Source organism: Melanerpes formicivorus, unplaced genomic scaffold (assembly GCF_026170545.1).
Source record: "Melanerpes formicivorus ecotype bairdi unplaced genomic scaffold, bMelFor1.0.p_v2 SCAF_21, whole genome shotgun sequence".
Classification (NCBI taxonomy): domain Eukaryota; kingdom Metazoa; phylum Chordata; class Aves; order Piciformes; family Picidae; genus Melanerpes; species Melanerpes formicivorus.
The window spans coordinates 2,608,793-2,632,643 of NW_027142373.1; the positions used below are offsets into that span (position 1 = coordinate 2,608,793).

General features: G+C 47.4%; 1 protein-coding gene across 6 annotated transcripts; it reads left to right on the forward strand.

Moving 5' to 3' along the window:
* Positions 1-3,566: 3,566 nt before the first annotated feature.
* On the forward strand, positions 3,567-11,509 carry PCTP (phosphatidylcholine transfer protein). 6 transcript variants are annotated; one of them, XR_010988926.1, is made up of 6 exons: positions 3,567-3,735; positions 6,128-6,245; positions 8,007-8,086; positions 8,408-8,579; positions 9,070-9,338; positions 10,773-10,802. XR_010988926.1 is itself a non-coding variant. In XM_068151690.1 (6 exons), exons 1-6 carry the CDS (start codon positions 3,571-3,573, stop codon positions 10,378-10,380), a joined length of 669 nt encoding a protein of 222 aa, XP_068007791.1. In that variant the 5' UTR covers positions 3,567-3,570; the 3' UTR covers positions 10,381-11,509. The 6 variants fall into 6 exon arrangements, 4 of the variants coding, with proteins under 4 accessions (XP_068007791.1, XP_068007792.1, XP_068007793.1 ...); XR_010988927.1 differs by lacking the exon at positions 10,773-10,802 and adding an exon at positions 10,315-10,338; XM_068151690.1 differs by having other exon boundaries at positions 9,271-9,338; positions 10,315-11,509.
* The last annotated feature ends 12,342 nt before the right edge of the window (positions 11,510-23,851 follow it).

The window sequence follows — 23,851 nt, forward strand, 5'->3', positions numbered from 1 at the left end:
CTTCTTGGAAGCTGCAAAGTCATGAAGCAATTTGTAGGCAAAGCTCTCACATAACACAGTCAATGAAACAGCAGTAGACTGTGACTGGTCTGGCTGTGTGCAATAGAATGTGCAGGCTGTATCAATGGTGTGGCAGGACCAGCCAGCACTTCTGCCAAGTGTTTGGACTGCCCTGAGTAAAATGGGATGACAATGGCATAGAACTGTCTGCACGGCAGCTGAATCCATCAAAATCCCACAACTTTCACTCGTCCCCAAGAATGTCTCAAAGTGCAGCACTGCCACGCAGAGACAGAGGCACGAAAGCACAGTATGGCTGGTAGCACTCTCACATGTGGACACCCAGACCCAAAACAAACACAGGAAATCAAACTCCAGCCTAGCATTGCCTGCTGGGTTCGTTTCTGCTCACCTGTGATTTCCTGATGGTTTGATTCCACACCATGGAAGCCACAGAATGTCTGGGTGCTGATGTCAGTAACAGCAAGGTTAGGTGCTAGGGTGGAATTCACCCAGATGATTTCCATTCTGAAAAACAGGTGGGCAGCTGAGGTGCATTAATCCCATGGACAGCCTAGATCAGCAATTATTCTTGAGGTATCATTTCACACTCAGTGCAGCAACAGCTAAATACCTAGGAAATACTAAGTATGGGGGTCAGGTGGTGGGCACTTTTGAAACACCCCCTCACTGCCCTAGAATAGTAACCCTCTGTTTCCCTTCAGCTAGTATTTAGGTCCCTGATCCATGTGTGGGACTGGATCGTGCTGTATCTAGGTTGCTTTTAGTGCTCAGGCTTGGGTTCATGTTCCCAGAACCAGCTGCCCTGAAGCAGTTGCTATCCCACTGCCTAGTGGGGCAGAGCTCTAAGAAGTTAGTCCCTGCTGTGTCTGAACTTAACTGCAGATTGCAACCCCGCTAGGAGTGCAGATATCAAAGGGTTTGGGTTCAAAGTTTAGCCTCTCCTTAAGCTAAGGGCAAGAGATGGCTGCAGAAGTGATAAATAACAACACTTACGCAAACACACACGAAAGCAGAAAAGAAAACCTCTTTTCAGAACTGTTTGTGCTTTCCTAGGAGCTCACCACTCCTTATTTACCAAGAAAAAAGGTCACACAGTAATGCCTTTTTTTTTGAAAGCTTTGGTCCCCAGAGTGGCTCTGTGAGAGAAATCTCGTTTTCCATGAGCATGCTGAGGGGAGTGGCCAGGCAGCTGTAGCCAGCTCCCAGCTCTGATGCCATGCAGGCAACCACATCATGCAAAACATTCACTGCAACGCAACAGGCGACGCTGAGCTATCATCACTTGAGTCCTTTGGCACAAACAGGGCTCCTGAAGAGACAAGCCCCCAGTTCTTTCAGCTTCACATGAGTCCTATCTCAGAACATGAGTGGGATTTAAAAGATAGAAAAATGGTAAAATAAAACTGGCATCTAAGGAAATATTCCTGCAAGATAAAGTCTCACCAGCAGAGACTGCCTCATATTCCATTTTAGAGACTAGATCCCCTCTATTCTACCCTGCTGAGGCCACATCTGGAATATTGTGTCCAGTTCTGGGCCACTGAGTTCAAGAAAGACCTCAGGGAACTGCTAGAGAGTCCAAAGCAGAGCCACGAAGATGCTGCAGGCAGTGGAACATCTCCCTGTGAGCACAGGCTTAGGGAGATGGGGCTCTTGAACTGGGAGCAGAGGAGCCTGAGGGGTGACCTCATTGCTGGTAATGACAATGTGCAGGGCTGGAGCCAGGCTCTGTTCAAGGATGTCCAAGGACAGCAGAAGGGACGCTGAGGGCAAGCTGGAGCAGAGGAGGTGCCATGGGAACAGAAGGGAAAACTTTGTCACTGTGAGGGTGCAGAGCCCTGGGGGAGGCTGCCCAAAGAGGTTGTAGAGTCTCCTTCTCTGGAGACTTTCCAAACCCACCTGGATGCATTCCTGTGTGACCTGCCCTTGGTGATCCTGGCATGGGGGTTGGTCTGGATGATCTCTGGAGGTCCCTTCTAACTCCTAACATTCTGTGATTCTGAGGTCCTCAGCTGGCTGAGCAGCATAGCTCCACAGAAGTCAGCTTGTCTCAGCCAAGGATCTACTCATAAGGGTTCAGACAAAGAACATGAATAAACCACAATATTTTATATATATTGTATAAATATTATTAATAAAAGGTCATAACAAAAATAAACCAAACTGACTGGAACATCTGCCTGTCAGTTTCAGTGAGGAGGAGAGAGCAGGTCTGTACAAGAAGAGACTTATGCACATTAGTGACATGATACTGGAAAGAGGATACAGGTCATGTTCTGGCTCCAGATTTACATGCTGGGGAAAGGGTTGTAAGGTGCCACCCTGCCCTCTCTCCAATAGCTTTTTGGCCTGTGCAAGGATGATGCTCAGCCTGTGTGTCCAGACCAGAGTCAGCCAGAAATCCTCATGCTCTGCTTGGAAATCAATTGACTGGAACTGGAAGGGACAGCTGACATAAGTCGACTCTTTGTCACAGAGCTCGGCCCCTTGGCAGGGGAGCTGGGAAGAGCTGAATTTTGCCAGCCTTGCACAGAGGTTACCACCTCAGACAGGCTCTTTGTCACTCAGCAGATCTGGTGACATCCCATAGCTTCAGACCTGATGTGTTTTATCCTGAAGGCTCAGTGTTCTGCAGGAAAAATCTCACAAGAAGTAGAATAAAGCCATAATGAAAATAGGTTCACAGCTCCAGGGAGAAAACTTGCCCGAGCCACTGACCTGAGTGCACTGTTTGTCTTGTGCCAGCCCCACACACGGTGTCACTGCTGGTGTCATTCAGCAGGAGCCCAAGTAAGGTCTGAGGTGTGTGTCACTGGATTCCTTCTCCCCCAGGGGCTCAGAGTTTTCTGTCCCCTTTCACTCCAGTCCTAAATGGGCTGGAGACTGCTGCCACCTCCTCTTTGCTGACCCCAGTGCCAGGTTGGCTGGACCTCAGTGGGTGCATGCCTGTGTCAAACACCTACAAAACAGCTGCAGAGCATTTAAGGCTTTGCTGGACAAAGAGCTCACAGAATCACAGAGTCGTTTGGGTTGGGAAAGCCTTTTAAGATCATTGAGTCAAATCATTAAAATCATTATTTAACTCGACCATGGCTGGTCCTAAACCACGTCCTTCAGCACCTCATCTCTGCGGCTTTTACGGCTTTCAAACACCTCCAGGGACGGGGATCCAAACACCTCCCTGCGCAGCCTGTCCCGGTGTTTAAGAAGCCTTTCGGGGCAGAAGTTTTTTCCGATGTCCAACCTCAACCTCCCCTGCTGCAGCTGGAGGTTTCCTCTGCTCCTGTCACTTGTTCCTTCGGGAAGGCACCGACCCCGCCTGGCTCCAGCCTGCTCTCAGGGGGCTGCGGAGCGCCCGAACAGCTCCGGTGGCTTTGCACCGCAATTGCCCGCACCCCGCTCCCCGCACCGGGCCGGCCCCTGCCCCGCGGCGGTGTCATGGCGGCGGCCCCGCAGCGCGGCGGGGGCCGGGCGGGGAGGGGCGGCGGCGGCGGCCATTGGCTGGGCCCGGTGCGGCCGCCAGTGCCCCGCGCCCGGCCGCCGCCGATGGAGCTGCCGGGGACGATGGAGCCGCTGCCGCCGCGGGGCTTCTCCGAGCAGCAGTTCCAGGCCGCCTGCCGGGAGCTGGACCAGCCGGCGCCGGCGGCAGGGGGGCCCTGGCAGCTCCTGGTGGAGACCATGGGAGTGCGGATTTACCGGCTGTACGACGAGGTGCGCGGGCGGCGGACGGGGGGAGCTCCGCCGCACCGGGGGACGGCCGTGCCTCCGGCCCTCCCAGCCCGGGCCTGAGCCGGGGCAGCGAGGCGGGGCGCGACCGGAGCGCTCCGAGGCTACGGGAGGAGGGGGGAGGGTCGCACGTCCCGGGCCGGAGCCACCGGTTCCCTGCACGGCTCAGGCTAAGGTCGGGTGCCCGCCTGGGCTCGGTTTCTGCGGGCTCGCAGAAAGCAGCTTTGAGGGTAATGCCATTAACTGCGGCTGGGGAAAGCGGCTCTGCCGTGAGCGCTGCGGGACAGCCTGCGAGAAGGGAAGGACCCCCGCGGATCGAGTTGGGGATGGCCCTGCTCGCTGCGGGGGGTGGAATAGATGAGCTCTAGTGGTCCCTTCCAACCAGGGCGTTCTGTGATGCTATGGAATGTCTTCTACTCTGTTCAGCGGCCCTGCTGCGTAAAGGCACAGGAAGGAAAAGCCTCTGCTGCTTTCCAGCCAGCTTCAGCCGATCCAACAGCAGCAAAGGCTGCAGCATGGCTGGGCTGACGCTGGGAACCGGTTGGGAGCCTAATGGAAGGCAGAATCCTGTGTCCTCGTTCAGGAGATGAGGTCGTGCAGCACTTGCACCCTGAATTTAGTGACTTCTGAATTATGTGATAGTAAATAACATCACTACAGGTCTGTTTTAACCTGTGGTGTAGCAAGAGTGCCTTAAAGACCTGTACTGTATGAATATCTTCTGCTAATCCTCGATTAAAAGTATTACAGATGCTTCCAGCTGCCTCTTGGCTGGGACATAAAACCTTTTGAAACAAGCAATGCAGTGTAATCATTTGATTAAAGCTGTTCTTCTGGAAGCTTGTAACTGTGATGTGGCCTTGATAAGGTACAAAGGATACAATTCCTTGCAGAGCCTTAGGAACAAGCTCTGATAGCTTAAATGAGAAAATTCCAGCATGGCTTTCTTCTCTCAGTGAAAGCAGAAGGACATGAAGAGCAGTGAGTGTGCTGCTGAACAGCTTTGTATGCTGACTGCAAAAGTCAGGCTTGGGGTGAGCTTTGGTTTGATCCCTCTCAAGGTGCAGTTGCAATCCAAGTTCAAGAGAACACCACAAAAACTTGTTCTCTTCAGTGGAAGAGCAGCCCCATGCCATGGGGAAATAAGGCTTCCTTTCTGAGTCACTGAAGAGCAAGGAGAATGGTGGTTTGTTATTCTCCTGCCTCGTGCCACACCTAATATAAGCACACACACTTGCATGGTAATCCACATAGCCCTTCTGACTACTGCCCTGCAATCAGTGTTGGAGCTCAAGCAACCATTTGGGTGGCACCAGTGTTGTGCTTTGACATATGCTGTTGGATCTCATCTCAATCTCAGGTGTAATATTTTCCAGATTAGCTTATTTCTTGGGCAAATAAACCCCAAAGATGTTGTGGGTGCATGGAGCTGGACAGTCCAGCTTTGAAGCTAGTGATTGATGCTTCAGGGAAACTACAGTAAAGATGAGTAGCTTAAGCCTTTGGGTCCATTATTCTCTTCTGGTGCATCCCATCTTCATCTTCTAGGGCTGATTTGAGGAAGGCAGGAGAAAGAAGATAAATCATCCATTCACTAACAGAGTGTTGTATAATCCCTCCCTTTCCTTGGGGATGCTTGGATTTGGCTCCTACATTGTATATTCAAAATACTCTCATTGTTTTAGTTTAGCCCTGAACTGGTGCTGACAATTGTACAAACACTCTATAGGCACAGATGGAGTTTCCATATGCTGAGTGCAGACAGCTTTCAGAAGGAAAACAGCTGATAAATATTCAAAGCAGATATAATAGTCTGTTGTATATAACCATGAAGATTGTGAAACATTCCTTGTATCACAGCCTGAAGCACAAGCAGACCTAAAACGTGCTGGAAAGTTTATTCCAGATCATGCAGAACTTGGTAACCTCCTGGAATTGGCTGAGTTGCTTAATAAGCACATTGCATAGGGGCTGGAGACTTTGCCACAAGGCTTTCATGCTTCTGGGAAGCTTCAGTGCGGGCAGGATTTATTCCACACTGACCACTGGAGATGAAAAGAGGTTTGGGGGTGTGTGTGAGTGTGAAGAAATATGCTCCCTTTGGAACTACTTATGAAGTAAAAGGGGACTGGTGTAAGGGAAGGAACAGCCATTGTGTGGGGCAGGACAGCCTGTCTGGGTTGAAACTTTCATGTCTAGATCAAAAAGTCGAGAGGTTAAAGCCTGAATCTGACATTGTTTTTTGAACACTTGGCTTTCCCAGCTCTTGAGCACATTTGTAGTATGTGCCCCACCTAACTTCCTTCAGCTGCTCTCCCTGCTGCAGAGTACTTCCCTTTCCTGTGTGACTTTTTCTCTCCCCATTCTGTTTCTACAGCAATCAGGACTTTATGAATATAAAATCTTTGGTGGTCTTGCTGACTGCCCCCCAGAACTGTGTGTGGATGTCTATATGGACCTAGATTTCAGAAAGCAATGGGATCAGTATGTTAAAGGTAAGCTCATCTGGGCAGTTTCAAGGCAGATTTGATCTCCACAATGACTCTTCCAATTAAAACTTTCTTCAAAAGCATTTTAAAGTTGTTGCATCCAAAGACTTGGGGCCAGGCTGAAGTGCCTTTTGGGATAAGGTTGGACTCTGAGGATATACAAACACTGACAGAGACAGCTCATCTTGGCTTTTCTTTGGTTAAAGGATGTGGTTAATAACTGATTGCTAGAGCAGCAAATGCAGCTGGGCCTTTGATGAATAAACCAACTCTGTGATCTGTTGTGGTAATGCAAAGTGGAAGCTGGTGACAAAGCATTCTGCTTTGTGCTGGAGCTGTCCTCTAGCACTGGCAGACTTCCAAATGCAGGTGGGATACGACTGACCTGCAGAGGTGCAGAGGTAGATGAGCTGGTAGCTCACAGCTGCCTTGGGGTCTTTAAAACAGTCTTAATCCCTTCGAAAAAAGGAGAGCTCTGCACTTAGAAATGAAGGTAAAGCTACTAACCCAATGCTCCGCTGACCTCTGCTGGAGAGCAGCCTGCTGGAGCTTGCTGCAGGACGGAGTTGTGCAACCTGTGCTGCTCCACCTTGGAGGAGAAGCTGTTTTCCTGGGTCAAGGCTGCCTTGCAGAGCATACCAACGGAAGATGTTGTACAGGGGAAGAATGTCTGGTGTGTGACACTCTCCTTGCCTCAGCAGTGAGATGATCAGTCTCCTGTAGCCTCATGCTCCAAACCACTGCCTGTGGTGTGGCAGGCTCTGTGCTGTGCCTCTTAAGGATGTCCACACGTCAGGCAGGAGTCTGCTGTAAAGGAGGAAAAGATCACTCTGTTAATGTGACCTACACCCTTTTAAACTGCCTCCATGCACGGGCCAGCCCAGGGCACACAGGAATTTCCACTGGCTGAGCCCTGTGGCTTGTCAGGTCCATTGCCCTGACCTGGCTGTTACTGCCTCAAGGGAAGAAGCTGTGCAGCTTTTCAAACTCCTTTGTGCAGTTTGACGTGGATTAGTTTTTCTCCTTTGTGCCACACTATGAAACTGAGTTGCTGCCATGCTTTAGGGACTATTTTTAGGGGTTTTTTATTCTATTTGGTTGCCTTCTGATTGAGTTTCCAGGCAGGCTGGAGGCAGTGTAATGAAGGCTCATAACTGCTCGAGCTTCTTGTTCACTGTTGCTGCTGTGGAATTCCTAATAGCTTTTCCAAACTCCCATTAATGCCTCCTGTAAGACCTCTCCAGGTATTAGAAAGCAGTGCTCGTCCTAGTTCCATGTTAACTCAGGATCACTTACAAAGATAATGACATGCTTGTGAAAAAGCACTCTGTGCTTGTGGCTCAGGGCTGGGCACAGTGTGCACACACAGGTGAGGGAAAAGCTTGGGGATGGAAAAGCTTTGCATGAGCTGACTGTCTGAAGGGGAATTTGCTTGCCTCTGCCCTGATTTGTTCCTGATTTGTGTTTTGGGAGTTTTGTTTGGTTTTGGGGTTGGTTGGTTTGTTGTTGGGTTGTTTTTTTCATCATTGAATTGAACAGCAGCAAAAAAACAGGCCACCTATTTTTGTGTTTGGTTCTTGACAGTCCCTGCAGCAGAGCATTTTAATGCCTTCTGCTGCTACAACTTTACATTACACAGAAGTTTTGAGACAAGGGTTGCGTGTGAAATGTGCTGCTGTTAGAAGTCTGAGCAGTTCTTGATGCCATGTATCATTCTCTTGCAGCAGAAATTAAACCTCTCCAACAATCTTCCTGTTTTTCCACTAGAACTGTACGAGGAAACATACAATGGAGAAAAAGTCATCTACTGGGAGGTGAAGTTCCCCTTCCCTCTCTCAAACAGAGATGTATCCTTGCAAGTGGTTTTGTGCCTCCTGCAGTTTTGGTCACCTGGTCATCCAGGGCTGCTGACCGTGTGCTGATTCCACTGCTCTGCTGCCCTTGATCTAAGGTCTTGCAGGCCACATGAATATGTATGGCCTGAAGAGGAGTGTGGGTACCTCTTCCTACGCAGCACTAAAGCTCCCAGAGCTGAGTTATTGCTCGTTGGGATTGAATCCTGCAGAAGCATGAGTGAAAGGGTTGGCATTTGTGATGGAATTCACTTGTCAATTCATCATCTGCCAAGCTGGCAGTGTTTTGACATCCCTCCTCAACTTGGCTCCCAGTATGTCTATATTCGTGAGTGCCGGGAGATGGCTGTGGATGGGCGGAAGATCTGGGTGGTGTTAGCTCAGAGTGTGTCTGTTCCTCAGTGTCCCGCAAAGCCTGGCATCATCAGAGTGAGCAGCTATAAACAAAGCCTGGTGATTGAAAGTGATGGCAAGGCTGGCTCTAAAGGTAAGAGGTGAAGAAAGTGTGATCACAAGTCGTGTAGCCAAAGCAGGGAGGGGGGGTGTGGGCAGGATGTGGGAAATCTGAAGGTAAAAGCAGTTCCTGTGAAGTGGATTTGCTGAGCACCAGGAATACTTTAAAATGAATGAAACTTTGGGAGATGGCCAGTGCAGTGTTCTATTAAGGGTCTTCCAGTTAACAGCTGGGCTGGGTAGTTAAGAGCAGACTCCTGACCACTTTCTTTTACACCCCCATCCCGCTCCCCACTCCCCCCAGCCTGCACTTCTTTTCCTGCCAGCTAGGCTGGTTGGGTAGAGTTTGGTGCTGGCTTCAGTCTGGTTGCCTCAGCAATGATGGAAGTATCGGGTTGGACAGATTTGTGGAGTTTGCCTAGAGACTGACTCCTGTGTGAGATCAGTCCTTTAAAGACAATTTTGTTTTATGTGACAGGCTGCCTAAAACGCTTTGCAATTGTCTAATATTGTGGTGCTCTCAGCTTCCCAGAGGCTAACTGGGAATGGCCATGCTTGCTTCACATCCCACTTCAGGACAAGCTGACTTTCTGTGAAGAATTTAGAGCAGTACTGCAGTGCTTGGTGGTCAGTCATGCACACCAATAGCTACTGTCCCCTGCTGCTAGAGCTGATGCTCAGGGTGTGGGTGGATGACTCTCTGCTAACTTCCCTCTCCTCTCTAGTCTATATGTACTACTTTGATAATCCTGGTGGGATGATTCCATCGTGGCTGGTCAACTGGGCTGCCAAGGTGAGTAAAGGTTGGCAGCAAAATTGTCTTTGGCTGATCTGTTTCAAGCAGTTATTCACTGTACCCATGCCTGTCCTCTGCATGCTGGGTAGAATGATTTCATTGTCCACTCCCTTTCTAGCTCGGATGCAGCCCTATTTGTAGACTTGCTGTTGTCTGCTGTGGAATATTATCTGCATCTGGGATATTGTGTCCAGTTCTGGGCCCCTCAGTTCAAGAAGGACCTCAGGGAACTGCTTGAGGGAGCCCAGCCACAAAGATGCTGCAGGCAGTGGAACATCTCCCTATGAGCACAGGCTGAGGGAGCTGGGGCTTGGAGCTGAGAGCAGAGCAGCTTGAGGGCTGCCTTTTTTGCTGGTAATAAAGATGTGCAGGGCTGGAGCCAGGCTTTGCTCAGGGATGTCCAAGGACTGGACAAAGGGCACTGGGGGCAAGCTGGAGCAGAGGAGATGCCACGGGAACAGAAGGGAAAACTTTGTCACTGTGAGGGTGCAGAGCCCTGGGGCAGGCTGCCCAGAGAGGTTGGGGAGTCTCCTTCTCTGGAGACTTTCCAAACCCCCCTGAATGTGTTCCTGTGTGACTTGCCCTTGGTGATCCTAGCAGGGGGGTTGGACTCAATGATCTTTTGAGGTGCCTTCCAACCCCTAACACTCTGTGATTCTGTGCTCTTATAGCAGTTGTCTTTGTTGTCTTTATTTTATTCCTATCAAATTCCTCTGATTAGTCAACCAGGCAGATACATTTGTGCAACAAACTCAACAAATCCGTGTTCCAGAGCGTATGTGAGTGGCTGTAGCAGAAGAAAACTTCAGCAATGCAGCCTGGTTGTGAAGGGCTAAAGGAATGGTCTGTCCTCTGATCTTAGAGTTGTGCTTTATTTGAGAGCCTTGGCCTCCATAATGGGACTTCTCCTTCTGTTTGTATTTTCTCTTGGTTGCATTATACAAGACTGCCTTTCCCCCTTGTCTCCTCACAGAGTGGTGTGCCTGCTTTCCTGAAGGATATCCAGAAAGCTTGCCATAGTTATCCCAAGAGCACATAGGCTGGAGTGGATCTGAATTGCTTCATTCTTAGAGCTCTGCACTTACAGGAGTGGCTGTTAATATATCACCCTGGATAAAACCTACCTCTAATATGGGGAAGAATTGTATTTCAGTTGGTTTATGCCTTGAATTTTATGAGACTGTTGTTTCCATCTCCAACTGAAGAGCCACCCACTGACAAGGCAGCACCAACAGCAGCTGCACCTCTTTGGAAGCACTGAAGTTTAACCTTGCCTCCCATGCTTTGCTTCTGCTGATTGTCATCTGTCAGCTGCAGGGGTTCTGCTGGTTGAAATGTTAGATCCTGGAGCAAGAGATAATGATCTTGCTAGGAAAAATGTCTGAATCTGAACTAAAAATCATGCCTGGCTCTGCTTTTGTGGCCTTGCAGGGTGGCTTCCTACTGAAACTGAACAATGGGACTTGCATTGCTTAGGAGGAAATACTTCTGGTACCCAAGATCTTCATTCTCAAACTGTCTGCCTGCTGTAAACCTAAAAAATGCTGAAGGCATGGAGGTGAATTACTGAAAGTCTGCAGAAGGATCTGTAATTCTGTGTTACTAAACTTCCTTGTGACAGCTCTAAGTCCAGATCTGAAGGGACTTGTGCCTGAAGCTTTGCATTCACATCTTAATACCCCTGTCTGAAAAGTAAAGACCATTAGCTGTGTCCTGCCAGAATAAAGGAAAAGGAGGAGCTGGCTTCCATGTCTGGTGTAAGGGGAACAAGTTACATTTTCAGGGTCAGCCTTATCTGTGAAGCAGCTTGGACACCAGATTGAAACTGGTAATGATTTGTAACTGATGCCTGCACCTGAATGTGTATGAAGGAGATGTGCAGCTTGGGCTTGTTTCTGTTGTTAAAGCTCATGCTGCTGTAAAGGATGAAGCTGTCAGTTTGGGTGGTAATCCATTGCAAGCAGAACTGAGCAGCAAGTGAAATTTCCAGCACCTTTGGTAGTGGGGGAGGATGGAGAGTGTGAAAGATGAGAGTGCCTTGGTCTCAGGGATTTGAATATTCTGCATTGCTCCTAAAGCTAATCCTGTAACTGAACAATTCTTGTGATGGAGCAGCTTTGTCTTGTTGAAGCACTGGCTGAAGTGATGGCCTTTGTACTTGGTGTAAATATTGGTTTCCAATAAACTGTTATTTATCCATGCAGTGCTCTTCTGCTGTCTCTCAGTGTTTCAGAGTCACCATGCTGGGCAGGTCACAAGAGGCAGGCTGATGGCATGGGCTGCTCTGTTTTTAAAGACTTCAGGAAGAGTAGCTTGGATTCCTGAGAACCAAGGAGGATTCCATGTGTTCTGGAAGTGGCTGCCAGATGGATTAAACTCCATTAAGTGGGTTTAGGTAGATGGGATTAGGTGGATTGTTCAAGAAGGAGCCAGAAAAACAAACCAAACTGTTGCAGATTTACATCAAGTTTAAAAAGGAGATGAGCTGAGGATGAATCTTCCTGGAACAATGATGCAGACTGGTTGATTTCCATTTCCTTCTGAGCCAAACTGACCTCCTTGCCACAGCACTGCAAACCCTACCTGTAACTGTACATCTGCCTTAAAGCTCACAGCTTCAAGGTTTACCAAACTACAGTTGTAGTGAGCTCTGTGTGTGCACAGAGATGAATCATGTACAGATGAGGTCACTTTTGGTTTTTCCACCCTTTTTTTTCTCCCACCCCTCTGTGATTTTAACAAAATGAAAGCAGGAGGCAGGGTGAAAGCTTTTTTTCTATTCAAAACCTCACGATTGTGCCGTTCTAGCTGTTTCTCATAGTGTACATTTGTCTGCAGTGGGCTGAAGCACCGAGGCTGAGCAGTTCAGCAGCTGAATGGCTCCATTGTCAATCTTGCTGCAAACGTGGCTTGCTACAGACCCCACACTGAGTGTGGAGTACATGGCCTTGGCTCACGTAGTCCCAGCTAAAACCATGGCACAGGCAGGTTCTTGTGCTCTACACAACTTCCCAGAGTAAAGCACATTTCACTAAACAGGAGCTGCTGAAAACAGCTTTTCATTTGCCTGCAGCTAACTGACGATAAGAGGAATGCAGCGTCAGAGCTGCTGTTAAATTTAGGCCCCCCTGGGCTTTCACAGCGGCATAAGTAAGCTGTGACACCAGGTTATGTCAGTGTGTGTTACTACACCTATCTATTGTTAGTGGGGAAGAAAAAGAAGTCCCATGTGGAGGAGATGATCTCTAAGGTCCCTTCCAACTAAGCCGTTCTATGATTTGTGTCATTTGTGCTCTTGTCTGCATGGGGGATTGCAACCAGAAAGAGTGTTGCCATTTTCCAGCCTGATAAAGGATTTCAGACCTTTATTCCTGGTTGATTAAGTGTTGTTCTTGTATGAATTGCACATGTGAGCTTTTGGGGATAGCTTGAACAGAAATGTCCCTGCTGTGACAGCAGTAAATCATTAAGCATCAGGAGTTCTACTGCACAGGGTTAAAAACATGGATTTCCCCCCCTTCCCATGCTGGTAGTTACTTTACCACCTGGAAGTTAGCTTTGTGTTTCCACCAGCTTGTCTGGAAACAGAGCAGAAAGTTTACTGTGAGAGTGATCTGTTGTAAACATAGGGTTGGGTGCATAAAAAGAAAGAAGCATTTCTGGTAGATAATGATGGAGCCTCTCATCTCCTCTGTCTCACCCCACTGACAGATGCTGATCCCTGCAGATCAAGGTAGGTATCCCACTAGAGATTGATTGGGACTAAGGAAGAGTTCCCAGCAGCCAAACAGAAATAGGAAACTGCTGTAGTTCCTGGCAGCAAACAAGCATCTGATCCAAAGTGTGGTAATTAGGCTTTCCACAAATGTTAATCAGATTTGGATCTATTCTCAGGGAGAACCTTTGGGTTGAAATCAGAAGCTCTGCCCAACTCCTCTGTTTGCAGGTTGTGCTTCTTTGGATGCTGACTGGGCAGCCCCCCACTCCCTGTTTCCATAAGGAGTGATGCTGCAACAAAGTGAATACAAACTCTGCCCCAGTTGTTCAAATCCATTCTTTCCATGTCACCGCTCCATAAAACTGTTGTATTTGAGTTGGAAGGGAAAGGAAAGGAAAGATTCTGAGTAGCCCAAAGTCAACATAGTGAATGATGTCAGATATTCAGTGGCTGCAGTGCTGCCCCTCAGAAGATGATGTGTGAAGGGAAACACAAGTTGTCTTTGCTCAGGAAACACCTGGCTGATGCTTCGTTTCTCAAGCAGCTCATTGGCTGGGGTTTGTAATGGAGTGGAACAGAAATGTGGGGAGACAGCAGGATTGACTTCTGCTCTTCAATGCACAGGAGTAGATGATGCACCACCAACACCCTTGCTTTCCATTTGGTTAGTTCTCTATGCATAAAGAACATTTTCACATGGGATCTAATAGTGTATACGTTTCAATCAGCTGAGAGCAACCTCTCCAGGCACAGCTTTGCCTTCCCCTAGACAGAGGGATAATTCCTAACCAAAATGACTGCCCCACTGTAGTCTTCTGATCACATAAGGGAACTTTGCTTTTCACTCATCTCTTGAAGATAGGAAACACTGAAGGCTTCCATAGCAATCCAGAAGGGAAGGCTTACAACAGGAGGTAAGTTGTGATAAATCCAGATGGATGAGATGGAAGAAAAGTGCTTTTGGAGGAGCAAGAACAAGAATGAAGTTCTATAGCAAGATGAGTTTGACTCAGGTGTTTTTCATACTGCTGCAGTCTTGGAAGGAATCCTGATCAGTCAGGTGACTAAAGCTGGTCTTTAAGCATTGTCTGTAGCTGCCAATTAGGATTCCATATGAACAGGTAGAGAATGTCATCCTTCTGTATTAGCCCAGGATTCCCTCTTCCTTGAGAACTTGGCAATAAACAATTATTCTTATCTGCAACCTGAATTACAGAAGCATCCTGGAGTCCTGCTCAGAGACAGGAGCATTTAAATGGGAACCACTCTCCACTGGAAACCTTCATTTCCAAGGTGAGAAGAACTGCATCCTGTGAGCAAGTGTTTCAGTGGAAGGTGTCAGAAGCAGCAATTATGTTGCAGGGACTTGAATTTAGATATTAATTGTTGCCCTGTGAAACATTCCCTGGACCCCAGCTGTGCAACCAGCTAAACTGTTCCTGGGGTTTAAACATGAGCACCTCTAACACTGAGGGTTTGGTGAGTTCGCCTTTATCCTCAGTGGGTTTCATGCAGATTTTTGTATTTTGGTAAGCCTTATTTCACCAGTGGAGGCAAAAGAGGCTCTGCTTTGGCCTTTGTGACACTGGAAGAGTCAATTTTTGCCCAAGTTCAATTTTTTTTTTCATCTGTAGAAGTAACTCCTGAGTGAGAATCATTTGAGCAGATTGTCTGGTTTGCAGACCATCAAGGTTTGGATTGCAGCAGCCCTTCTGTAATAGGTGAGACCAAGGCTTACCTATGTGCCAGCCATACCTCCAATAGGTTCCTACTGTTAGAATCACAGAATGGTCAGGATCATCGGTATCATCTCAAGGATCATCCAGTTCCAACCCCCCTGCCATGGGCACACTACATCAGGTTGCTCAGAGTCACATCCAGCCTGGCCTTAAAAACCTCCAGGGATGAGGCTTCCACCACCTCCCTGGGCAACCTGTGCCAGTGTCTCACCACCTTCATGGGGAAGAAGTTCTCTTTAACATCCCATCTGAATCTACCCACTTGTCTTTTTGCTCCATTCCCCCTAGCTCACTGTTTTGCTGCCTAAGCATATCTTGAAAGGTTGAGCTCTTTCCCACTCTTCCACCTGGAGCTGTGAGGGTTTGGGCTCTCGGTGTTCCTCCAGAGACATGTCTCCCAAAGCGTGCTAGAGATGGTGTGTCGCTGGCTGCAGCTGGATGCTTCATATTCAGCTGGAGTTATGGTTTGAGAGTGGGTTTTCAGCGTTTTGATGGAGAGCAGGCTGTTGCTGTGTGTTTTAAAGGTTAATGTGTTTTCTCAGCATGGAAGTCACATAATTGATTTGTAGGTTTGAGTGGAGAGCTGTGATTCCCTCCCACAAGGAGCCAGAATTGCCTGGCCGACCCATTTCACCCTGTGAAAGGCTCAGATGATGCTGTTCCCCTATTCAAATGAAAACAAACAGTAGGAACATTTCTTCAGCAGGAAATTGCTCTGACACTCAAAGGCTCTATTGTCTCAGAGCGTGAGGTGTGGGGATGTGAACGTGGACGCTGCTTTCCACTGACTCTTTTTTTTTGGTGTAACATGGGAATGAGCTGACCCTTGATAACACTTAAGGTGTGGTTCTAGGAACCATGAAGTTGAGAGCCTTATCACTGAGTAATGAGCTTGATTAATTCACTACAGTGACAGGCAGGCATGCCAGTAATTGAGAAGAAAAAAAAGACTTTAAAATCCATTTGGAGCAAGGAGAGGAGAAGAATAAACAAGTCAGCTGAGGGCCTTTTGAGGTCTTTCATCAAAGACATGCCAAGAAATACCTGCCAGGTCACAAGGGCAGTCACAGGCATTGCAGAGGGTGGTTCACAAATGTGGGTTTAAGCCATCTTCTCTTCCAGGCCAGGAATTCTGCCTGCTAATTAACTTTGCTACTCAGGTCATGGTGAAAATAAGACTTGAGCAGAGAACGAACGCTTTGCTCTTCGTCGTTGCTGCAATCAGTAGAGCTCAGAATCTATGATGACAATATCAGGGAAGGGTTTTTTTTTCCACAGTGCTGACAATCAGCAATGAAAGAAGTTCCTGTGAGAGCCTTTCCAATCTCCATTTTTGGAGATGCTCAAAGCTCAGCCGGACAAGGCTCTAGGCAATTCATCTGACCTTGAAACCAGAGACAGCTTCAAATGAGGTGCTGTGGGCTGAAGCAGATGAGGAGATGATCCCATATGTCCCTTCTCAAGCTGAATTATTGTCTGCTATTTTTTTAATAATAATAAATCCAGGAGATTACAGTGGGGATCCTTCTGAGAAGGCAGCATTATTTTCTTTCCAAATGCTGTTATTTAACAGAGCAGCTCAAATGAGCCAAATTCCTGTGACAGGCAACGAGATAGAGGCAGCAGTATATGAAGCCCCTTCTCATCAAGGTGTGTATTACAAACAGGTACAAACACATCTTGGACAAGGTGCTTGTTGTAGGCTTGCATTATTGCTTTGGATTTTTTATTTTGACTGAAATTATTGGTAGGAGCTGGGTGAGAAATCTGGGCAATGTCAACTAAATGAAATGGAAGCAGACTTCTGGAAGCTGCTGGTGAAGCTTAATATCAGAATAAGTCCAGCCCCGAGTGCAAACGTGATGACAGCCCTCGGGAAAGGACAGCAAGAGCAGGCAGGCTGAGGCAGTGCTGTGCACTCAGAGTGAAGTTATTGATGCCAGTTGCTTTTGTTCATTTCCTGTTGCATCCAGCAGCTGTGGATCACATTTGAAAGGTTAAAGCTGGGGAAGGCCCAAGAGGGCAAGGCTGAGATGTAATAAAAAGAGAAGATGAAATGCAGGTTTAGAATAGCTAAGCATTCCACAACCAGCCTCTAGTTTTACCCTAACTATCATGACACTACATGGTTAAAGGCACCATGCTGTGCCAAACAGTCCTCAGATTCTGAGCCTTACACGTGGTGTGGCTCTCTTTTTGTCAGAGGGGAAGATACAGTCAATCATATTTCATTCCAACTCAGTTCATATTAAAGGGTATTTAGTGTTAGCAATCAGAACCTTCTTCACCAGACCTGGTGCTCATCACCAGCCTAACTCAGTGGTTAGCAACAGCAGATGCAGAAATCTCTGTGCTGCTTCTCTAGTGGACTTCACAATACAATGTCCTTTACTGTCACATGCTTTTCCCTTTCCCTCCCCCCTACAGTTCTGTGCCAACTTCTGGGATGAGCCCAAATCCTAATGTGTGATCTGACCTTCTGACATCTTAGCCTAGGGAGCGACCAACTTTGCCATTTTTCCTGCCCCGGAGAGTAAAGCACAAACACCACTCTCAAGGATCTCCTCTTACCCACCCATTATCTTCATGCCTGCCAATGTCTGTGCATTTTACTGTGTTGTAAGAATCTTAGATGCATCTCCATTCCCAAACTGTGTGGATCTATGCATCTGGAGTAATGTGGGAATACGAATGATACCTTTTGGGTTTGGTAACTGTGGAAGGAAAGGAAAACCAAGAGGGGAAATACAAACTGGGCTGAAAAGACAGCACTGGATGTGAAACCATGGTGGGCAGTGGGAAGCAGTGTTCTGGGAAGAGGACACATTCGTGTTTAAAATGATGTGATGAAATACTCGATCACAACACCTTTCATCACATTTCCATCCAAAAGCAGGGCACTCTGGCAGGTACCCTTGTCCTCCTTCTTTTTATTAAGCAGAGACATCTTTTGAACCTATGACACTTTTTGCTTGCTATGCCAAGTAAATAAGGACCAAAACTCTTTCCCTGAGCTCCAGTAAATGCTGTCTCTGACATTTAAACCTGCAGACCTGTAGCAGTTCAGCACAGTTGCACTGATGGAAACACCAAGTTCTTGGAGCACTCCTCCCTTGATAAGAAAGTTTCCTGATTTCTCCTAACATTTGAAAAGGTAGAAAGAAAAAGTCATCTGCATTATTCCACCCTTGCCTTGCACAGAGGCAGAAGTAAAAATAAGTTTATTGCTTGCAGTAGCAAATGAGGAGGAAAAGAATCCTAGAATGGCTCAGGTTGGAAGGGTCCTCAGAGATCATTTACTTGGTGGGGAGCTTGGAGCTACCTCTCAACTAGACTCAGGTGCTCAAGGCCTCATCCAATCTTGCCTTGAACCCCCTCCAGGGAGGAGGCATCCACAGCCTACCTGGGCAGCCTATTCCAGAGTCTCACCACCCTCATTGTGAAGAATTTCTTCCTCTTATCCAATCTAAGCCTCCTCTCTTCCAGCTCAGAGCCATTACCTCTCATCCTGGCACTCCCAGCCCTTGTGAAAAGTCCCTCCCCAGCTCTCCTGGAGCCCCTTGAGGTACTGGAGGGCAGCTCTAAGGTTTCCCTGTAGTCTTTTCTTCTCCAGGCTGGACAGCCCCAACTCTCCCAGCCTGTCCCCCCTATTTGTGATCATCCTCACTTTGGCTTCAGTGGAGTTATTTAGAGAGCTAACAGCATCTGCACAGGAAGTAAGATCTGTAGTTAATGCACTTGAGAGAGCAGATCCTGATTATGTGAGGAAGCTGACAAACAAGCCCAGCCTGTTCTGATCCAGTGGGTGCTAAATTGGCAGCCTCATTGTCTTCCAGCCTGACCTTGCATACCCAGCCCGGGGAGACAGCTGGCAGCTTACTGGAACGTGGCAGAGGGGAAGGAAAACAAAACTACCTACGCACAGAGAGCCATGCATGTGGAGCAGATGGGGGCAAAGCAGCACCTGGAAAAGGGCAGTAAATAGAGCTGAACAGTGAGGAAAGACTACAGGAAACTGGGTACCCAAACAGAGCAGAACCAGGAAGGCATTTCAAAGGCTGAGGAAAGGGCCACAGGTACCGTGGGACAAACAAGGGCACTGCTGGGCACACACTGCTCACCGCTCTGTGCAGGCTGCAGGAGCAGGGATTTGGGGAAATAGAAGCAATGTGGATACTACCTTTTTTTGTTGTTTTCTTTTTGCTCTTCTTTTTTTTTTTTTTTTATCTGAGAAGTCATTTGGTTTCCTTTTTCCTGATACTTTCCTGATGTTTCATGTGAGGTTGGAAAAAGACCAGAAAATCTGAAAAGGGGGAAAAGAAAAAAGAAAAAGAAGTGATTTGATTTAAAAAATTAAGTATTTTGTTAATTCATGCTGTTCAGAGGCTAAAGTACAGCTCCAGTACTTTAATCTGGGGAAAAAATAAATGGGATGTGGCCATTACTTGAGGTGAACACTGAGGCAAATTCTGAGTTGGGTTTATCAGTTCCTCGAATGGCTCAGGTTGGAAGGGACCTCTGAGATCATCCGCTTCAACCTCCCCATCATGGGCAGGGACACCTCTCAACTAGAATCAGCTGCTTAAGGCCTCACCCAATCTGGCCATGAACACTCCCAAGAGTGAGGCAGCCACAGCCTCCCTGGGCAGCCTGTTCCAGAGTCTCACCGCCCTCATACTGAAGAACTTCTTCCTCAACTCCAGTCTAACCCTGCTCTGCCTCAGATTCAAACCATTCCCCCTTGTCTTCACACTAGACACCCTTAATCACAACCTTCATAGTCAAAACATGGATTCAGCAAAGAAGTCTGCTTGGTCCATGATCAGGATGTGTTTTGGTGAAAGCAAGAAGCCAGAATCCATCTCTGGTAAGAGGGCTTGGGTAGTCCTGATGTCACAGCTCCATGTCCTTCAGGGGAGCACACCTAGCACCTCAGTATCAGCACATTGCAGCCAACCCATGTGTGTGTGACAGTCTACAGGCTGCTTCATCTCTCTTCAGGACAAGCAGAACAGGGACTCTTGCACAGTTAGGTTGATGAAGAATCTCCCTGCAAGCCTGGCTGACTGCCATGCCACTGCCATGACCCGCGACAGTCCCTGCAGCTGCATTGTGACACAGCTCGCACGGAGCTGCTTGATTCTGCTGCTCTCTGAACTAACCATACCTGCAGTTAGCTTGGCAGACACAGGAAGTGCTGCCTCAGTTGCCCTTGCAGGGAAGCCTGCTGTGTGCAGCACAAGAAATAAGTTCTGTGGTCAGCTTAGATCAACTTCAGGCTGCAGAGCAAAAGAGCAAAGAAATATTGTTATGTTTTGCATCCACATTTCCCAGCCCGGATGACTGCTGGCAGAGGGGAAGGATTTCCACTAGAAGGCAAACATCTTGCTGCCACCTAGTGCTGTGCAGCAGAGCCAACCTCTGCCCTCCAAACCAGAGATAACTTCTGATGTGACCTGGGGATGACATTTTTCTGACAGAAATGACATTTTCTGTCAGTTGATCTATAAAACTCTGGATGCAGTTAACATGCTGACTTCTCATCTGGCCTTGTGAGCTCTCCTCTGTTTATATGGACAAAGAAAAGACTCTAACACTGAAAAAGCCCCCAAAGAGACATGACAGCAACTACACTTAAAGAGTGAAGACTACTCTCTTCAGAGACAACATCAAAAGGGTGGAATTGCTTAGTGAGTCAATAATCCCTAGCCAGGATAAGGCTCTCTTGCCCTCTCTTAGGAACAAGTTCTGTACCATGAGGCTGCTGGAACACTGCAACAGGTTGCCCAGGTTGGTGGTTCAGGCCCCAGCCCTGGAGATATTCAAGGTCAGGCTGGACAAGGCTCTGAGCAACCTGATCTAGTGGAGGATGACGTCCCTGCTCACTGCAGCAAGATGACCTTTGGAGGTCCCTTCCAACCCAAGCCAATCTATGATTCTATTAAATAAAGCCCCCAGACCTCTCAGGTGGTCCATAGACCGTTTCCCCCCAAGGTTTTCCTAAGATCATATGGTACAGAATTGTCAGCATTCAAGACTAAGGCAACTTCTTGATCAAAATTTAGACCCTTGACTCATAATGAAAAGAATATAATTGAAGTTTTGCTGTTGGCTTTATGAGACCAACTTCTGGGTGGTGATGAGGTACTTGGTGGGAAATGATGCTGTACCATGAAGAAAAAAAAAAAGGTTGCCAAAGGATAAAGATTTTTCTGAGCACTGTGAGGCAGTAGGTGACTAAAATAACTTTAGCTGTCAGCACTATCTCATGGTTATTGACAATGGAATTGTTGCTGGTGCAGTACTAGGAAAGCTAAAGAGAAAAAGAAACAAACAACATTAGTGAGGAAAGAGGTCAAAACATGCTCCAAATGTTACCAAAGTTCATGAGAGTCTTAACTGGAACTTCAAAATATGGAAAGAGAACTTCAAGTACAGCTTACATCCAGCAGGAACAGTGGAGAGTTAAAGCACCTGCAGGAAAAGATTCAAGCAAAAGCTTTTTCTGCATTTCTCTCTTTAAAACCTCATTGTGATTTCTCCAAAGGGGGCTGCTGCTCAGGAACTGGAAAGGTTGAGAAAGTAAAGCACTGACTGTGGGCAGCAAAATCCAGACTAACCCTGCTCTGCCTCAGATTCAAACCATTCTCCCTTGTCCTGTCTCTAGACACCCTCATGAAAAATCCCTCTGCAGCCTTCCTGTAGGATCCCTTCAGCTATTGGAAGGCTGCTTTAAGGTCCTCCTGGAGTCTTCTCTTCTCCAGGCTGAACACCCCCAGCTACCTCAGCCCGTCCTCATAGCAGAGCTGCTCCAGCCCTTGAATCATCTTTGTAGCCTCCTCTGGACTCTCTCAAGCAGCTCTGTGTCCTTCTTCTGCTGGAGACACCAGAACTGGAGGCAGGATTAGAGGTCACAACAGCTGCTGCCAAGTGCTGGCATTTGTGTATCCATAACAAGTTAGATTTTACACAATTTAGGTGTCTATCTTCATTTCCCTATTTGGTGCAAGGCTGAGAGTCATTCTTCAACAGTTAACAGAACTACCCAGCTTGTGACTAAAGTAGGAGTAATATTTCCAAGTGATTTCTAGGAGAGCACACAGGAAAGCATCTCCTTCTGATTCTTTTGTGGTGGTTCAAGGTCAACCCTTTTCTGTTCCTTGCCAACCCAACCTCACAATGTGCATGAACCCTGCCATAACATCTAGCAGGATGTCCTCCACTCCAACCTCCTCCTGCAGTGAATGGAATGCTGAAAAAGGTAAGATCCAAGTCACATTTGTGACGTTTGTTTCTTGAGTTTAATAAAAATACCAAACAGGAGTGCTGGTGAGATCTGCAACAGCCCTCTGGAGTTATAAGAAGCAGATTACAGATCAAATCTTCATTTCCTTTTGCCCTACATTAGACTAACATTTTATAACCTTTATAAAACAACAGCAACAATGGAATGTTGTCATTTTGCACCGTGGAGTGTAAGAGCAGCCCAGAATCACTCCCAAAGTGGCAGGCTCTGTAAAAATAGGAGTGTGCTTACTGTGTGAGGCATCATTTGGTCTTTTTCTTACCCAGCAGTCAAAGCTGAGGCTTTAGCATTCAGCCTGCAAGTCATCCTCACTGATTTCAGCCATTGCCTCTCCCTTTTATCATCATGGGAGGCAGAAGCTATGTGGCTATAAATGATCTTCTGGAGCAGCAGCTTGCAAGCTTGGTTGGCTCCCCCTTTTTCTGGTCCCTCTCCCATCTTTATGCATATTCAAACAACCACTCAGGCTCTTCTGAGACCATGCTTTGCACTTCCAAGGATCAGTATCAGCTCACATCTCCCAGCATCTGCCCAAGGTGGATGACCAACAATGGAGGCTACAAACAAGCTCCTCAGTATTGCAATTCCTTGTGCAGTGCAAACCCACACAGTCAATAACTCAAGCCAGGCATACAAGTCTCCGGGCTTGGCAAATAATGCATCTCCCCTCAGGCTACCAAAAAGTGAGAAGCCACCTGAAAACCTGCCTGGTAGCTACTTACTTCCTTTGCAATGCACAGAACCCCACAGCAATGGCAAAAGGAACTGTTTCCCACTGAGGAGAAACTCTATGCTTCTCCTAAGCGGGCTAGAGGTGCACTAATAGAAGAGGAGTGCTTTAAACTCAAACCATTCCCCATTGTTGCAACCACAGCAACAGAATAAGAAAGCAAGTCACTGATGTAGCGATCCTGGGAGCTGCTAATGATGGATCTGGAACAGCTTTTGTTCTGTGACCTTAATGATAGGTGTGAGACAAGGAGAGAGGCTGCTGGGGCAGGTAGGAAACAGCTCTCTTCACAAATCAGACACAGTTCAAATCGTCTGCTGGGCGAGCCTGAGGCAGAGCTCTGTGTAAGATTAAAAGAAAGGCCACTGCATGCATGAAGGAAACAGAAATAAAAGCTTCAGTTTCTGAATAAACAGCACTGTTGCAGTGCTCCATGGGACCTTTTCCTGCATCCTCACTGCAGACACCAGCATCTTTCTCCTACAACGTGGATGCTGCTCTACAAACCAGGCAACACCAGGATAACTGGGGAGGCTGATCCAAAAGAAGAACACTGGCAGGAATGGATTAAGCTTAAGAGGACAGTTAAGCAAGGACTTAACTACAAAAATGAAATTGCTGGTCTAAGGTACAAAAAGCAGCCAGAAAGATCATAATTACTGGTGCTAAGCTCAGCAAGTCCTACCAAGCAAATATGGAAGGATGTCCCTGTATGAGCCTGGAGGAAAAGGGGACAGCCACACCACGATGGTAGGATGGATTTCCTTCAGATGATTTCAGGGTGATGGAGGGGAATGCTTTGTGGCATGGGAAAGTTTGCCCTTGTTGCAAGGGAAAGAGCTACTGAAAAGGCAGCCTTGGACTGTCTCAGGGGTAAAGGTTTTCCTGGTTGAGACTATTTATAGAGAATCTGGTTTTATGGTGGGAGGTTTATTATTTGCTTTTTCTCTTGAAGATTCCACCCAGTCCTTGTCATTCACTTCAGATGCTCCACATGAAGGCAGCACATCGAGGTGT

Bases quoted from the DNA above. Each gene is read 5' to 3' on its own strand.
- PCTP (XM_068151690.1), top strand. From the start codon at position 3,571: ATGGAGCTGCCGGGGACGATGGAGCCGCTGCCGCCGCGGGGCTTCTCC. The intron at 8,580-9,270 runs GTAAGAGGTGAA...TCTCCTCTCTAG, and splicing joins TGGCAAGGCTGGCTCTAAAG to TCTATATGTACTACTTTGAT. The intron at 9,339-10,314 runs GTGAGTAAAGGT...GTCTCCTCACAG, and splicing joins TGGTCAACTGGGCTGCCAAG to AGTGGTGTGCCTGCTTTCCT.